Source organism: Leptonychotes weddellii, chromosome 1 (genome assembly GCF_054177405.1).
Source record: "Leptonychotes weddellii isolate Sample4059 chromosome 1, ASM5417740v2, whole genome shotgun sequence".
NCBI classification, from domain to species: domain Eukaryota; kingdom Metazoa; phylum Chordata; class Mammalia; order Carnivora; family Phocidae; genus Leptonychotes; species Leptonychotes weddellii.
Genome location: NC_138369.1, coordinates 90,410,069 through 90,427,564, shown reverse-complemented (window position 1 = coordinate 90,427,564; position 17,496 = coordinate 90,410,069). Strand labels below are relative to the sequence as shown.

The 17,496-nt window shown below is 42.3% G+C and overlaps 1 protein-coding gene and 1 long non-coding RNA gene across 2 annotated transcripts in view; both read left to right on the top strand.

Annotated features, from left to right (window-relative positions):
• The window catches only part of WWTR1 (WW domain containing transcription regulator 1), a 134,378-nt gene that overhangs the window by 105,259 nt on the left and 11,623 nt on the right, over nt 1-17,496 (top strand). The window contains exon 4 of the mRNA XM_081827618.1: nt 4,159-4,361. Coding sequence (XP_081683744.1) covers nt 4,159-4,361 — 203 coding nt within the window. The remainder of the gene's footprint in view (nt 1-4,158; nt 4,362-17,496) is intronic.
• LOC145722950 (uncharacterized) lies at nt 7,374-10,534 on the top strand. The gene is made up of 2 exons (XR_014147525.1): nt 7,374-9,186; nt 9,396-10,534. It is a non-coding gene; the product is annotated as an uncharacterized LOC145722950 (long non-coding RNA).

Below are 17,496 nucleotides of genomic sequence, written 5' to 3'. Positions count from 1 at the left end.
TTTGAGTCTATTTTTATGTGTGGTGTAAGGAAATGGTCCAGTTTCATTCTTCTGCATGTGGCTGTCCAATTTTCCCTACACCATTTGTTGAAGAGACTGTCTTTTTTCCATTGGACATTCTTTCTCGCTTTGTTGAAGATTAGTTGACCATAGAGTTGAGGGTCCATTTCTGGGCTCTCTATTCTGTTCCATTGATCTATGTGTCTGTTTTTGTGCCAGTTCCATACTGTCTCCTTGATGACAGCTTTGTAATAGAGCTTGAAGTCTGGAATTGTGATGCTACCAGCTTTGCTTTGCTTTTTTCAGCATTCCTCTGGCTATTCAGGGTGTTTTCTGGTTCCATACAAATTTTAGGATTATTTGTTCCATTTCTTTGAAAAAAGTTGATTGTATTTTGATAGGGATTGCATTAAATGTGTAGATTGCTCTAGGTAGCATTGACATTTTCACAATATTTGTTCTTCCAGTTCATGAGCATGGAGTGTTTTTCCATTTCTTAGCTTCTTCCTCAATTTCTTTCATGAGTATTCTATAGTTTTCTGAGTACAGATTCTTTGCCTCTTTGGTTAGCTTTATTCCTAGGTATCTTATGGTTGTGGGTGCAATTGTAAATGGAATCGACTCCTTAATTTCTCTTTCTTCTGTTTTGTTGTTGGTGTATAGGAATGCCACTGATTTTTCTGTGCATTGATTTTATATCCTGCCACTTTACTGAATTCCTGGATGAGTTCTAGCGGTTTTGGGGTGGAGTCTTGGGCTTACCACATAAAGTATCATATCATCTGCAAAGAGTGAAAGTTTGACTTCTTCTTTGCCGATTCGGATGCCTTTTATTTCTTTTTGTTGTCTGATTGCTGTGGCTAGGACTTCTAGTACTCTGTTGAACAGCAGTGGTGATACAGTGGACATCCCTGCCTTAGACCTGCGTCAGTTTTAAAAATTAATAATCTCTGTGCTGCCAACAAACAACCTAACTTTTTTTTAAGCTTCTTTTTCCTAATCTGGGGATTTCTGATATTGGAAATATTTCAGTTTACAGATTTCTCTCAGAGACCCAGTTGGGCATCCTTTTTGGTCTACAGCAGTTTTGTCTGACTGCTAAAAACTTCCTTTTTCAGAAGTTCAGAAATGGCTGTCCCTGGAAATAATCACTATTCTTCCATCTAAGCTTCCTTCTGGCCTGAAAGAGGCCTTATGAATTAAGCCCTTCTGGATATCTGGACCTTGTCTGACTTTAATCTGTATTTAAGAGCACTTTTTTTCTGGTGATACCGTGTGCGCACAGTCCCTGCCCTCCTACCCAGGCCTTCCAATAGAGACTGTAAAATGCTCTAACCATTTCTGGAATGTCATTTGAAAAATGAAACACTCATTTCAGTAATTTTGCATCAATTAGGACTGTGCTTTTTTTTTTTTTTTCCTGTTCTCAAACTTGAGAACATAAGAGATAGCCAACTGGTTTCATTCATTCGCCTCATCATTTACTGGGTTTCCCCGTGTGCCAGGAATGCGAGCAGGAGGTGCGCCTTCCTTGTGGTGGGCTGGATTCCGAAAGGAAAGCCTGCACCAGTGAGGCAGATCCCAAACATTCTCACCTCCCGCTCAGGAGCTCGTTACTGAGCAGACAGTTGTCAATCCACCCAGACCCGCCTTGAACCCTTCCTGTTTGTAATGCGAGTGGCTTTGGGCCCTGGGCCCTGTTTTGATGACCTGCTGTGTAAGTGGTAACTTTCTTGCTATTGAAGGCAAACCGTGTTCAGAGGGTTGCTCTCAGTTTCAGCAGCTGTTCTGTTGTTCACTGTAAGGCGTGACCGAGGGCAGCCAAGGACAGTTGAAAGAGCCAGTGGACGGGATGTCTGGAGGCCTCCCTGGCTTCGGTGGTTCTGCCTGCCCCTAATCAGAGCACACCCCTTTACCTCTCTTAGGTTTCAGTCGCTCTCCCGTAAAATAAAGGGATGGACTAGATCGTTTCTAAGAATCCTGACAAAGCCTAACATTCTGGCATTCCACAGCTCCACATATAAATTCACCTCATTTCTCTACACATTCCTTCCAACAGCCTGTTAATTCCTGTGAGGGCAGGAGCTATTATCCAACGACAAGCCCAGTGGCTGGCACACAGGAAATGCGGTAAAGATTTGAGGGAGTTATAAATAATTTTTTTAAAAAAGAATGTTTTTACCCTACCTCTACCCCCGTCCAGAGGAAGTTCCTGCCGTGAACTCAGTTAATCATTCCTCAAGGAAACCAGTTTGTCTACAGAAAATCCTGTGTTGGTGCTCTCTTTTGAGTGCGTGCGTGTGCGTGTTTGTGTGCGTGTGTGTGTGAATGGGGTGTACATGTACATTTAATATATAGTCGATGAGGCTACTTTAAAATTCATTTAAGAAAATTCTTTTTTTTTAAAGATTTTATTTATTTATTTTGAGAGAGAGAGAGAATGAGAGAGAACACATGAGAGGGGATAGGGTCAGAGGGCAAAGCAGACTCCCTGCCGAGCAGGGAGCCCGATGCGGGACTCGATCCAGGGACTCCAGGATCATGACCTGAGCCGAAGGCAGTCGCTTAACCAACTGAGCCACCCAGGCGCCCCATTTAAGAAAATTCTTACTTATAAAACATGTTTCCACATGATGTCCATGTCTTCCAAATGAAAGATGTAAAATATTTAACTTTTAGACTTTAAATAAGGTACACCAATGATTTTCTTTTTTAAAGACAGTGATACCAAACATAGCAAAAATTGAGAGTTTTTCCTCAGAAATGGAGTATATAAAACTATATATTGTCTTGGGCCCCGATGTAAGAGCAAATAGACAGAAAATTGTGGTTTTCTTTATTATAGGATATTGCCTAGGCAGAAGGTAAGCAAATTTGACTGGTAAACTGTTTTAAGGAAAACTAGCACTTTTTAAAAATGTTTTTGTGTGTGTGTGTGGGAATGCCAATTATAGAATTCATTAAAGGATTTTAAAATTCTTTCCTCAAGTGAAGTACTACATGCTAAAATTTAAGATGTTGGTAAGTGCAGATAAAAAAAAGAAAGAAAATCCTTAAAAAGTTTAAAACACTTCTAGAATGTTTTATCCAATCACAAATATGATTATCATTTTTTAAAAGATTTATTTATTTGAAAGAGAGAGGGGGCAGGAGGGAGGGGCAGAGGGAGAGAGAGTGTTAAGAAGACTCTATACTGAGCATGGAGTCCCATGCGGGACTCGATCTCAGGACCCTGAGATCTCAACCTGAGCTAAAACTAAGAGTTGGACACTTAACTGACTGCGCCATGATGATCATTTTTTTTTTAAGATTTCATTTATTTATTTGAGAGAGAGAGAGAGAGTGCATGTGCACATGGGCAGGGGGAGGGGCAGAGGGAGAAGCAGACTCCCCGCTGGGCAGGGAGCCCCATGTGGGGCTCGATCCCAGGACCCTGGGATCATGACCTGAGCCCAAGGCAGACGCTTAACCGACTGAGCCACCCAGGCGCCCCCATGATTATCATTTTTATGTAATTTCTTTCACACTAATTTTTCCCTTTGCATAAACTAAAACATCTTTTCCTCAATCAGGTGTTTGTTTCTGAGCTTAGCTCATGCTCCTTTGGGGTACCCTTTTTTAACAAAGCATCAATGGGGTCTTGCTTCTGTGTAGATCCCTGGTCTAGGTACTGTGTTTTAACGTCCTGCTTGTCAGTCACTCATCATCCTAGATATTACCGTGCACTGCTGTGTATCTATAATCTCATGCCCTCCTTAGCTCTGACATGAACATGCAGGTTGTCTAGAAAGTGCACACACACCCAGATGTCCTGCTGAAATTACATCATATGTTGTGGTAAACTTTTGTGGAATTCACTTTTGACCACTATGTTCTTAAAGGCTTAAAATGTGCTCTAGACACAGGGAAGGTGTGAAATAATTTTTAACAGGGCACAAAATGCCAAGACTGGATGAGTCAGGAGTGGGGCCAGTGTCTGAGCCTCCATGAATTGAATTAAGGTAATAATTACTTAAACAGTAATGATTAACAGGAAAGTACTTTGGAAGGAATCTCGGGAATCTATACTCCAAAGCACAGAGCATTCTGGTGGCCTCTTTTTGATAAGGTATTGTAGGACCTGTTCATTAATCTCCTGCATGGTCTTCCCTCCTATAGTGATGAATCACCAGCACCAGCAGCAAATGGCACCCACTACCCTGAGCCAGCAGAACCACCCTACTCAGAACCCCCCAGCAGGGCTCATGAGCATGCCCAATGCTCTGACCACTCAGCAGCAGCAGCAGCAGAAGCTCCGGCTTCAGAGGATCCAGATGGAGAGAGAGAGGATCAGAATGCGCCAAGAGGAGCTCATGAGGCAGGTATGGCCTTCTGTGGTGCCTGCTGGAGGCTCCATGACCTTTGGTGCCAAGGCTCGGGGGTAGGTAGCTGCGGGCCATCAGGGTAAATCTTTCTCTAGAAGTATTAAAGACCCAAAGCCTACTCCAAACCATTTGAGTAGAATCTCGGTTTTTCTCCCAGTATCTGCCTGCCTTGTCTTCAGAGCCAAACATATGAGTACGAGGACTAGCTATGGCTGCCTTTGGGTTCTACTGCTGATCTTTAGAAGGGGAGGAAGACCCTGTTCCAATTATCTATTGCTGTGTAACATCATCCCAAAAACGTAGTGGCTTAAAACAGTAGCCCATTTTATTATATCATACATTTCTGTGGGCTGGGAATTTGGGTAGCGCTCAGGTGGCCTGTTCTTCTGGCTTCCGTGGTGTTGATGAAGACCACTTTAGTAGTATTCAGCCGGTGGGTGGGTTGGTCTGGAGGGTCCAAGATGGCTCTACTCAAGTGTGTGGCATCATGGTAAGGATTGCTGGAAAACTGGGCTTGGTTGGGACTGAAACCTGGAGCATCTATATTTGGCATCTCTAGCTAGCACAGCAGTCTCACTAGTGGGACATATTGCCTAGCAGCTTGGGTCTCCCAGAGAGGATGTTCCAAGAAACAAGAAGTAGAAGCTGCCAGTGTCTTAGGATCTGGTTCTGGAAACTGTCACAGAGTCACTTCTTCCATATGCTCTTAATCAAAGAAATCACAGATTTGCCCTAGATTAAAGCGGATAGCAGAAGGGATGTTCCATGGACAAAATGACAAAGAATTTGCAACCACCTTTGGTCCACCATGGAGCATGAGGAAGAGTTAGGGAAAACTGAAGGAGAATGAGAAAGGAAAATGTCTGCATACGGGCTCTGATAGAGTCGCTGTTGGTCAGGTGCCTCTGTGCCGTACTGCATTCATTCGTTCAGTTAGTCAGTCAGTCAGTGGACAGAATGTTGCTGCGTGTCCTCTGTGGGTCAGGGTTGACGCAGCACTCCAAAAATTAATAAAACAGAATCCCTTAAGGAACCCGCAGTTTTCTGCCTCTCTCAGTGGCTTGGTCTGTGCAAGAACAGAATTATTTCTTCTGTGTTGCTAAACTAATGTAGGCCATGTTTTTAGGTCTCATCAGTTTTACTGGCTACATTTTAGGGAGGAAAGCTTCAGTTTATTGTTCTAATTCTTGAGACTTTGCTTTATGACTCACATGAAGTAAGATACGTGAGTAGCTTCTCTTTCACTAGTTTAAGGAAATAAGTAGTTTTAACTGTTTCAGAGAGCTTTCTTGCAAGAGCCTGAGGTGTTACACTAAATGCTACTTTTTCTTTTAGTCACATCTCATACTTTCAAAAATATACATTGATTTCTATAAATGAATAATGTATTTCTCATCAAATAAATTCTAGGATATAAAGTGTCTATCCTGTGTGAGGTTTTAAAAACATGGTGAGTTAAAATAATTCCTTAGACATAGCCTTTGACAATGAGGGAAATGAATGTCAATTGTGCTTTGTTGTTCAGTGGAACTATCCTGAATTTGAGGAATACAGCTTTATAATATAACTACAGTTGTGCCTTTTTCCCTGAGGATTTATGTCTGAACGTTCATGGTTATTTTAGGGTAACAGTTGTTTATACTGTTTTTAGATATACAGTATCATGTTTCTTAACAGGAAATAATTATATTATTTTTTATCTTAGGATAACAATTCCATTTGGAATATTAATTTTCTGTTTCATAATATCTATAGAGTAAATGTAACAGTATTATAATAGCATTTATAACTTTTCTCTTAGTTTTATATTTAAATGAGCTTTAATGCGTTTTATTTTTCCTTGCACAAAGCTACAGACTGTTGTGTAAAGAATAATTTGTTTCTTAGTTTCTGCCACTTTCTGTGTTTCTTTTTCTTGCCCCACCTCCTTCTTTCCCACAGAAAGTATTTCTGCAAAGGGGTGGGGGAAAGTGCCCCGAATTGTTTCCTTTATTCCAACCATAGGTGCCTTTGAACCAGAATGTGGTATTGATGGTTCATATTACAGAAATGCCAACCAAGTTTATTAAATGCTGATCCCTGGAGGCTGTGGAACTTGGAGCATTTTGCTGCATCATATTGTGCAATCCTACTGTATAGGACAGTGGGAGAAAATGTCCAGATTTGCTCACAGAGGTTCCCATAGTTCAGCTTTGACTGTGTGTGTGTGTGTGTGTGTGTAGTTAGGAGGAGGAGAAGGGAATGGAATGGATGGTTCTGATGTCTTTTTATTTTCCTTATACAATACAGGAAAAAAAGGTCTAAAGGGACTTCTTCATCATGAAAAGTTTTTCCCCCCCATCCAGAAGCAACCTGCTCCTCAGTGTCACAGATACTATTTAAGGCCATATGGTAAATAGTATTAGAGTGTTCTCTGATAGTTTTCTGGGGCATTTGCCAAGATGCCTTGTTGTTCAGGTGTGGATTATGTCTATCATCTTAGTGGTTTTTTTACTTCCCTTTTTTTTTTTTTTTGGGTGATTTTCTGCCTCACTGTTGTCACTTAAGCCCGGGACAGGGAAATGGACTATCAGTAAAGGTGATATTTGGCTAACCTGTTTAGCTGCCTTTTAGAATCAGGTAGAAAACAGGAATAAGGGTAGAGGAAATGGTCCTGATGAAGTCTGAAGATTTTTTTTTAAAGATTTATTTAGGGGCACCTGGGTGGCTCAGTTGGTCAAGCATCTGCCTTAGCTCAGGTCATGATCCCAGGGTCATGGGATCAAGCCCCAAATCGGGCTCCCTGCTCAGCAGGGAGTATGCTTCTCCCTCTCCCTCTGCTCTTTCCCCTGATCAAATAAATAAATAAAATCTTAAAAAAAAATTTTTTAAATATGATTTATTTATTTATTTTTATTTTTATTTATTTATTTTTTTAAAGATTTTATTTATTTTTTAGAGAGCAAGCGAGCGAGAAACAGCATGAGAGGGGAGAGGGTCAGAGGGAGAAGCAGGCTCCCCGCCGAGCCGGGAGCCCGATGTGGGACTCGATCCCAGGACCCTGGGATCATGACCTGAGCAGAAGGCAGACGCTTAACCATCTGAGCCACCCAGGCGCCCAAGATTTATTTATTTATTTTGAGAGAGAGAGAGAACACGCATGTGTGCTTGTGTGTGCGTGAGCTGGGGGGAGGGGCAGAGGCAGAGGGAGAGAAGCAGACTCCCCGCTGACCACAGAGCCCAAAGGGGCTCAATCCCACAACCCTAAGATCATGACATGAGCCGAAATCAAGAGTCAGATGCTCAACCGACTGAGCCATCCTGGCGCCCCATGATGAGGTCTGAAGATTATCTGTAGACTTCATTTCTTCTTCCTGTCCCACTCCCATGCCCACCGTGGTCAACAAGTACCTGAATCTCCTTAGCTCACTGGGCAGTCTGTAAGGAGCATGGCTCTCCTCTTGCTCACAAGGGGGCCCTAGCCATGCAGGCTGTGTTCTCAGGGTTCCCGCCTTGCAGGCAACCTTGACCTGCCTGCAGTTCCATCAAGAGAGAATTTCCAGGAGGCCCCATCCTATTTCTATCTCTGTAGTGGGAAGAGAGGTTGGGAAAATTTAATGAGTAGGTGAATTTGTTGCCTAGTTCTTGGGGAATCATCACCATTCTGAAAATTGTTATCATCCTTAAATATATAATAAATGTGAAAGCTCCTTATAAATGAAATACCATGTAAAAATTTAGTTTTATCCCTCCGTCTTCCTTTTCCTTCTTCCATGCCATCATCCCTCCAGGCGTGTCATCTGACGATGTTGCATTGTGGAGAAAGAAGCTCCTCAGTATTGCATAAGCTGATGTACACTGCATAATGCCAGGGGCTCACATGTTAACTCGTGGTCACTGAAATCATGTAGAATATCAACAAATGGATGTAAGGAAAGTTTGATTATAGATCTGAGGTGAACCTTCATTATTTCAGGATGGAAAATTACTTTTTTCATCTTTTCTTTGTCTCCTCATTCACTTATCCAACCAACATTTATGTGGTGAAAAATAACAAACAAAAAGATAAATGGGACTTGGCCGCCTTCGGATAACTTGTATCTTACCAGACAAGCAAAATGATGAAATCAGGGTGATTACAACTAATCCAAATGTGTGGCCAGAAGGGTAAATTCAAACTCTTCCCTCTTTCCATCTTTGGCTTTCATTCCTGGAGCAGAGACCAGACACACCACAGCACAGAGTTCTGTGAAGCGAGCAGAAGGTACTTCTTTTTTTCTCTTCAGTGGGCCCTCGGGCCAACAAGTTGTTGAAGAATCTGCAACATTAGGATCAAAGGGCCAGTGAGGTTTTTGGTATCTCCTTCAAGTAGGAGTCTTCTGAAGTAGGAGAGTTCCATTAAAAATGGTCCCTACAAGTTAGCATTGGCTGCTGTAGCCAAGTTGAACTTCTTGTGTCTGGTAACTGATGAGTTATCTTGGGTTGAGGCAGGTGCTCCAAGCTCAGGGGTGCCCCGAACAAGCTCAGGAGAATTCCAGCTGGGTCTGCAATACACAGTCTTATTAGGAAAGTGGATGTTTCCCTGCTTTCCACAGGCATCCATCGCAGACATTGTGGAGAATGAATTTTGAAAGACAGTCTCGGTTGTCCGTGGTAATGAGAGTTTCATCTTTGTGAAATTTCCCAAACCTGGAGAGGCAGCTTCAAGTTCGTAAGAGAAATGGCAACTCGAGAAAAGAAAGCAGTCTCAGTTGAAGGTGTGCCTCCTGGTATCCTCGTAGTTTTTAAAAAGAAATTTGAATTCAGTTTGTGACAATTTTTTCTTTTGATTTAGAAAAATAAAGTTGTTTTTTTTTTTTTAAAGATTTTATTTATTTGACAGAGAGAGACACAGCGAGAGGGGGAACACAAGCAGGGGGAGCGGGAGAGGAAGAAGCAGGCTTCCCGTGGAGCGGGGAGCCCAATGTGGGGCTTGATCCCAGGACCCTGGGACCATGACCTGAGCCGAAGGCAGACGCTTAACGACTAAGCCACCCACGCGCCCCAATAAAGTTTTTTTTTTAAAAGAGTGGGATTGTTTTATTTTATTTTTTTTTAAGTTTTTATTTATTTATTTGACAGAGAGAGAGAGAAGGAGTGAGAGCACAAGCAGGGGGAGCGGCAGAGGGAGAGGGAGAAGCAGACTCTCTGCTGAGCAGGGAGCCCAACATGGGGCTCGATCCCACAACCCTGGGATCATGACCTGAGCTGAAGGCAGATGCTTAACCAACTGAGCCACCCAGGTGCCCCAGAAAAATAAAGCTTTTAATTTATAAAAATATAATTGGGTAGGGTTTTGTTTTGTTTTTTTCTGATTGAGATGAAAGAAGCATTTGCTAAGTGAAAGAAGCCAGGTCTTTATGATTCTATTTATATGACATTCTGAAAAAAGGCAAAACTATAGGAACAGAGAATACGTACGTGGGTGCCAGGCTTGGGGGTCGGCAGGGGCTGCCTGCAAAGGGGCAGCACTAGGGAATTCGCGGGGTAGTGGCACTGTTCTGTATCTTGATTGGGGTGGCTGTTTCACAACCCCGTGGATTTGTCAAAACTCAGAAATGTACACTACAAAGAGTGGGTTTTACTGTATATCAGCTAAAATAATAAGAAAATAAAATTATCACACAAGAAAGACAAAACAAATTCATTGTAAAACAATGTTTAAAATACTCAAAACCAAGAACATAATAATCACTTAGAGTCTTACCTCAAGAGAGTGCCTATGAAGATGTTGGTGATTTCTCTCCAGTCTTTGTATGTATCTGTGTGTATGCTTTGTTTTTAAAACAAAATTGGTAGCATATCATACTTCTGTTTTATTATCTCTTCTTCTTAATATATTGGGACATCATGTATTTATTCTGTATCAGCCATGGAAATTGTGCCATGACTTTGAATGTATCTATTGTAAGCTGCCTGGGATCCTTCCTACAACAGGGCTGGACATAATTTTTAAAATACCATGAACCAGACATGCCCACAATGACTGTAGAATATTCTGCTGTTACAGCTTAAAAATCAACACAGTATTTGCTCAGTATCATAAAGGGCATGTTTGCGACTTTACCCAATGAAATGGAAAATTTTGGTAACTGGTAAGAAATTGAGAAAGAGGCTTTTCAGTCACTATTTACTCATCTAAAAGAACAATTCCTTGACATGAAAACAGAGTGATGGCTTTAACTGAGCAGAGTATTTCTTTTCATGCGTATTATTCATTTAATTAGGAAGCTGGGGGGCCTTCTGCCTTGAAGATTTTAACCTCAAGGACTTCCCGTCAGCCCCCAAGGCCTGGAAGATTCCTAAGTGAAGAAGTCTTAGCTCCTCCTTGCCCCTTCTCAGGGCCTGTCTTGTTGAGAAACCATTATTATTCTTAGACAGATTCAGCCCTGCTTTTACCCTGGCCCTTAATTGGGGCTCCGTGGACAGGAGAATGCAGCTTGTCAAGCAAAACTGCTGACTAAGCCTGGCCTCTAGTTGCCAGGGCAACAGGATGAGGACAGAGGGTTTGGGCGGGAGGCCTCGGAATTCTTTTGGCAGGTCTCACAGATTTCTGTTAGGCCTGACATCCACTATGGGGTCCGGCTGGCCAGCTGGCCGGCCTCGAGCAGCCATTCCTGACCGTGGGCCCAGGGGGGACACGCCCGGCTGTGAGCAGCGCTGCTCTGGGGGAAGAATCTGGAGTCTGGTTTTTATCATGTGAAGAATAGCTATTTAGAGAGGTTAAAAAGTGTCGTGTTAAAGCAGACCATGAAGCATAAATGGTGGCTATTTCATAAAGAGTCTTTCCTTCAGACGCTATAATTTAACTTCTTGAAAAGCTTTTCACAGAATTAGGTTTCAGGGTTGACTGGGACATAGAGGTCATGTCATCCAACCAATATGTAACTCCATCTATGGTAGCCTGGCTGTGTAAGTTCATTCATTGATTTGTTTAACAAATGCTCCAGGTACTAAATGCACAGCAGGGAGTGGACAGACTTGGTCTGTACTCTCCAGCAAACTTCAATTCTAGCTTCCGTCAAGTCCCAGAAATAATCCATCTTCTAAAATGTCTTGGTGCTCCCATGTCGTTGAGGAATAATACAAGGACCCTTTTTTAAAATGTTGTAAATTGAACACATTTTTCAAATAGAGGGTCACCATGTTTGCACAAAGGAAAAGCAACTTCATATTTCTGATCTTCATAAGATCACCAAGGTATGAAGAAACACCATTTCAAAATCCATTCAGCTATTTCTTTTTTTTAAGTGAAGAGAGAATATCTAAATTGTGAAGTTTTCCTTAATGTGATTCTAAGGGATAACAGATTATAGAATAACACAAGATTGTGATATACAGCCTGAATTGAAAGAGCAACAAACAGGCCATGGATAATCATTATGGACTCAACAAATGTCTTCCCTCAGTGTTCAAGTTTCGACTATTCTTTCATACCAGTGGTCTGGCAGCTGAGCATGTATGATGAGGTATTTGAAAAAGGGAGGCTCCAGGAAATGTGACAATGAATTTCTAGAATCTCTTGGCACAGAGTTAAAAAGAAATTTACATTGGGAATTTTTTCCCCCCAGTAAAGAAGGTACACAGTTTAGTGTTTTGCCTCTGAAGTCCCCAAGGGTTTTGGCAGAGACAGCAACTTTCCTGCACCAGAGTAACTATTTCAATGTTAGGATTTCAAAATACTGTCTTTATTTGATTTGATTTTTTTTTCATTTGTTTCTACTCACCCCACCCTTTATAATTAAAACAGTCCAATCCTCCAGTTCTGTGGAACCCCTGGCCACACACGCTTCCATCAGGCCGGCTTCCATCAGGCCCAGCGCCCTCAGAAGGGTTATTGTCATTCCGCTTCTCTTTGAAGTACATTCCAGTGAGGGCAGGAGCCGGCTGGCTGCAGGTGCTCCCTCAGCCAAGGACAGATGGGGCTGCAGGACGCTTTCAACTGCTGTGTGCTTTCTCACCTCCTCTGTTGATTTATTCCACGGGTAGGCTGCAGGCCGGCAGGGAGCTGGAAGGAAAGGAGGTTTGAGGTTTGCCTCCAGGGACATCTTCAACTTACAAATCAGCATTTGTCTTTCACATCCCTCTCGCTATTTTACACCCCACCCCCTTCCCCAGCTGCTAGGGAAGGGGTTTGTTGTTTTGTTTTTTGGGGGTTTTTTTGTTTGTTTTTAACCTACATATAATTATTCGTTTCAGAGACCTAGATGGACAACCACAAACTCTGAAAGAGATTCTCAAGCCCTTATTTTGCAACAGTCTTTCCACCCTCAGCTTGGATAGAGAAAAAAAATACACTTGTGGCAGGGGACGGGAGGGGTGGGGTTACTAGGGGCAGCTTTCCAGATCTTTCTGAAACCGGTCTTTAAAATCTGAACTTACAACTGTGCTTGATGTGTTGTGAATTCCCAGGGCACTAACTCCACCCATATACATTGAAAAGGACCATAGAATATGTCCAATTCAATCTTTTTCCCAATTGGGCAAGGGAAACTGTTCAGGACAGCTAAACAGGCTATGTCATCCGGTCCTCCTCAATACTGCCCGAAGGAAGAGGGTTGGTATTTCCATTTGATAGCTGGGAAAATAGGCTCAGAGAAATGAGATAACTTACCCCAAGTCCCACAGCCAGTAGGTGAAAGAGCCGAAAATTTGAGGTCTTCTGACCTCAACCCTTGATTTTCTTCTCTCTGCCACAGTCAGTGTGGTGGTTAGGAGAACAGACTCTGGAGCCAGATTTTGGGAAGAAGTTTGCTTAACTTCTCTGTGCTTCAGTTTCCTCATCTGTAAAATGGAGACGGTTGGGTTGTCATGAGGATAAAATGCTAAAGTGCTTAGAACAGTGCTCCCCACATAGTAAGTGATATGCAAGCTTTAGCTGACATCTCTGCCTCCTAAAACATACAACACTATCAGTAACTCATTCTGTTGACTGCCTCTTTGGACCAGGTTCTTTATAATAAGCTTTTAAATCTTTTTTTTTTTTTTTTAAAGATTTTATTTATTTATTTGAGAGAGAGAATGAGACAGAGCACATGAGAGGGGGGAGGGTCAGAGGGAGAAGCAGACTCCCTGCTGAGCAGGGAGCCCGATGCGGGACTCGATCCAGGGACTCCAGGATCATGACCTGAGCCGAAGGCAGTCGCTTAACCAACTGAGCCACCCAGGCGCCCCAGCTTTTAAATCTTTATAACAGCCCAGCAAGGTGAGTTTTACAAGCTGTCTATTTTTTTTTTCCCCCCAGATAAATAAACTAGCAAGGAAGATTAAGAATTTAGCCCAAGATGTTATAGGTAGGGAGTAACTGAGCTGGGATTTGAAGTCCAATCTTTCTGATTCCAGGGATGCTTTTTCTCCTGTGCCAAGCTCTGGACACATCTAATAGCATTTAACCTTCCACAACTGCTTGAGAATTCCAGTGGCCAGTAGCCCAGAGAATTGAGAGAGCCAGTTCCATCACTCAACAGGACTACTAACTAGAAAACCCTTCATCAGATCTGCCTCAAATCCATGGTAGAAGGAATCTATCTTCCTTCTTCCATGTGATAGTCCATTAATAGTTTGAGAACCAAGGTATACCCCTCATGTCTCTCTACTGGTTAAACAGTTCCCTGCTTCTTCATAAGACATGACACCTGGATCCCTTCCAACCTGATTATTCTCCTCTGGTCACTCTTTGCAAAGTGTAGAACAGAGACCTGGATGCCGCCTTGCCTGTGGGGGTTGACTAGAGGTAGGCAAGTCTATTGGAATAGCTAAAGAAGCAATGCTGATCTGCTACTTGAAATGGAACAGAGGTTTGGAGCATGGGGATATCAAGAGATAGAACCCACAAGGCTTGGTCCTTGTTCACATCTGTCTCCCTCTCTAGGATCCTCCATGAGGTAGGGCACTATCTGTGTTCATTGCTATATCCCTGCTGCCGAGAGCAGTACCTGGCACCTGGTAGTTTCTATAGTATTTTTTAAAAAAATAAATACAAGTACAAAAATGAGTTGTTATGGGGCTGAGGGAGTCAGTGGACTTGGATTTTTGCACTGGTGTAGGTGGTGATAGCATTAAGAGAAAGCTTGAAGTTGGTAGGAAGAGATGCTTTGCGGCCAGATGAGGAGTGGATTGTGAGACATGGGGTATCCTACCCCAGCTGGACACCTTTATTTAGGAGTCCAGAGCCAGGAGAGGGGGAAGCTCATGGCTTGCTGTGGTTCTTGTGGTCAGGGAAGGCATTCTGGAAAAGGTGGTACAACAGAACTTGTAAGGGTGGGTGAAATACGGCTAGATGAAGAGGGCCCCAAAATAGGAGGAGTCTAGGAAACTGAAAGCTTGTTTGGGAAGACAGGGTGGGGGGACCCTGGGAATGCGTCTGTGAGTAGAACTACTGGACTAGAGTGGAAGTGGGAGACGAGAGTCAGACCCAGGGGCTCAGATGTGCCTCCAGCTTAGCATCTGTTCTGCCTAGACTAGGGGGAGCTGGGCCCTGGCAACGGTTAGAGCAGTTGCCACACCCACTCTCTGAGTCTAGTCCTAGACCAGCCGGGGCTGACTGAGCCTCTGTTTCCACATCCGTTTGCTTAGTCCAGTGCCACCGTCTTCTGTCTGTATTTTAGCCATTTCACCTTCATCAGTCTTGACTGCTGCTTCTTGGTCAGACCAAAGTCAGGCATGTAGGGCAGCCAAAATCATCCTGAGCCTAGGATTTAATTTCATACCTAAATTTAGTTTTTATTTTTGAAAAAGTCCTTCCTTGTTTGGATTCGGACATGTTAGTGATGTTAGTCCTTTTATTTCCAAACTCTGGGTTTTGTACTGCTCTTTTTCTCCTTCAATTCATGAGCAGAAATAGGAAAGTATTTTCATTAAAAAAAAAAAGGTACTTCTAAATATGGAACTATTACATTATAAAATATAATTCGGGGAAGTAAAACTTCTCACTGTTCTCCCTGTATATTAAAATCTAATTCTATGTTATATACAAAAAAAAAAAAATCTTACAGACCTGTCCTTATTTAAAAAAAGAAAAAGAAGAAAAGAAAATTGTTTTCTTAGCTTTGCTGACTCATCATGATGAATTTCACACTTGGATTTAATCCTTCCAAGGTGAGAGTTGACCAGGAAGAAATGTCAAACCACTCAGTATGGATCAGTTTCTCATGATAATGCGACTTCTAAGATTGTTTGGTTTTGTTTTGCTTTTGTTTTCTGGGATTGGAATATAGAACATGGGATGATAATATTACTTAGTTCACATTTATTAAATGATTGCGTGTGTAGATGCTGTCATTATCCCCACTTTATGAATGAGGAACAGAGGGGGCGCCTGGGTGGCTCAGTTGGTTAAGCATCTGCCTTCAGCTCAGATCATGATCTCAGGGTTGTGGGATCGAGCCCTGAGTTGGGCTCCTTGCCTAGCAGGGAGTCTGCTTCTCCCTCTCCCTCTGCCCTTCCGCCCTGCTTGTGCTTTCTTTCTCCATCACTCTTTCTCAAATAAATAAAAAATCTTAAAAAAATAAAATAAATGAGGAACAGAGAGTTTAACTGGCTGGGAGATGGCAGAGCCAGGTTCACATTCAAGCCTCTGGCCCCAGATTCCCTGATTCTGACCACTCTGCCCTCCTGCTTATCTTCTGTCTTAGGAGCAGGGAAGAGAGCAGTGGGATCATTACACGAGGATGGAGTTTGTGCCTGGCTAATTGAGATGTATACATAGGGTGTTATTTTAATTATATTTGTGGTTGACGATGAGGATTGAATGCTCTTAGTGTATTTTTTTTTTATTACTAATCACCACTTAAAATATTCCTATTTGAATTCCAGTAATACTTTTCATTTATTCATTGGGCAAGTATTTATTGAGTACCTACTGTATGCCTAGACTGTTGTAGGCAGCAAGGATATAGTTGTGAACATGACACATAAGATTCCTTCCTTTGTGGAATTTCCTAACATTCTAATGGGAGACAGACAAAAATACTTAAGTTGCTCTGAAGAAAATTTAATGCAGTCTCTGAGGAGATAGCGTTTGTAGGAGGCAGACATTAAGTGAGGTACGAATTTGGGGAGATCCGAGGTGTATGTTCCAAGCAGAGGGAACACTTGTGCAGATGCTGGCAGTGGGAGGAACAGCAGGAAAGGGGTGAGTGAGGAGAGCATGTCAGAGATGAAGGAGGTGAGGTGGACAGGGCTGTCACATAGGAATTTGTGGGCCACCATCCAGGGGGCCACCATGATCTTCCTGTTGGTGGCTGTGTGGAATGATTTGTAACCCAAGAATAATCTTGGAGAGAGTGTTGCTTCCTATGATAACTTTCTAACTCACACTAGTCTGATCTATATTCCAAGGTTATTATTCAGGTACATTCAACACCCTTTCTGTATCCTTTCTCATTTGTTAGTCATTAAAAGGTGGGAAATGATAATGTGAGCCCCCTCCAGAGAGAACATAGCATTGCCTCTTCTGTGACATGGGGTCAAGCCTTCAAAATAGTTGGGGGAAATAACGATGCTGAGGAATGGAACTTCAGCTATCTTTAATTTAAAATAGCGGGAACAGATGTGAATTGGCAGATGGCACAGTGAAACATTTTCCCCAATATGGTGTAGGTTCTTTCAGCTTTGGTTATTCTAGTCTTCTGAATTTTATTTATATATTTAACCACACACAAGCTTTCTCTTAAAAATATATGTTGTATCGATTTGAGATATGCCAGGAGTAATTTAAATGAAGAGGAAAGTTTAGAACTATATATTTTATAGCTCATTTCTGATATTTTTACTTATAATTTTAAACATTTTACTTTCATCTTGTATGTTATTATAGATGACCAAAAATTAATATATATATAGTGTGTGTGTGTGTTTGTGTGTGTGTGCATCTGTATCTTTTTATACAGTGAAGTTCCAGAAATAATTCTTTTTTTTTTTTTTTTTTTTAAAGATTTTATTTATTTATTTGAGAGAGAGAATGAGACAGAGAGAGAGAGCATGAGATGGGGGAGGATCAGAGGGAGAAGCAGACTCCCTGCTGAGCAGGAAGCCCGATGCGGGACTCGATCCCGGGACTCCAGGATCATGACCTGAGCCGAAGGCAGTCGCTTAACCAACTGAGCCACCCAGG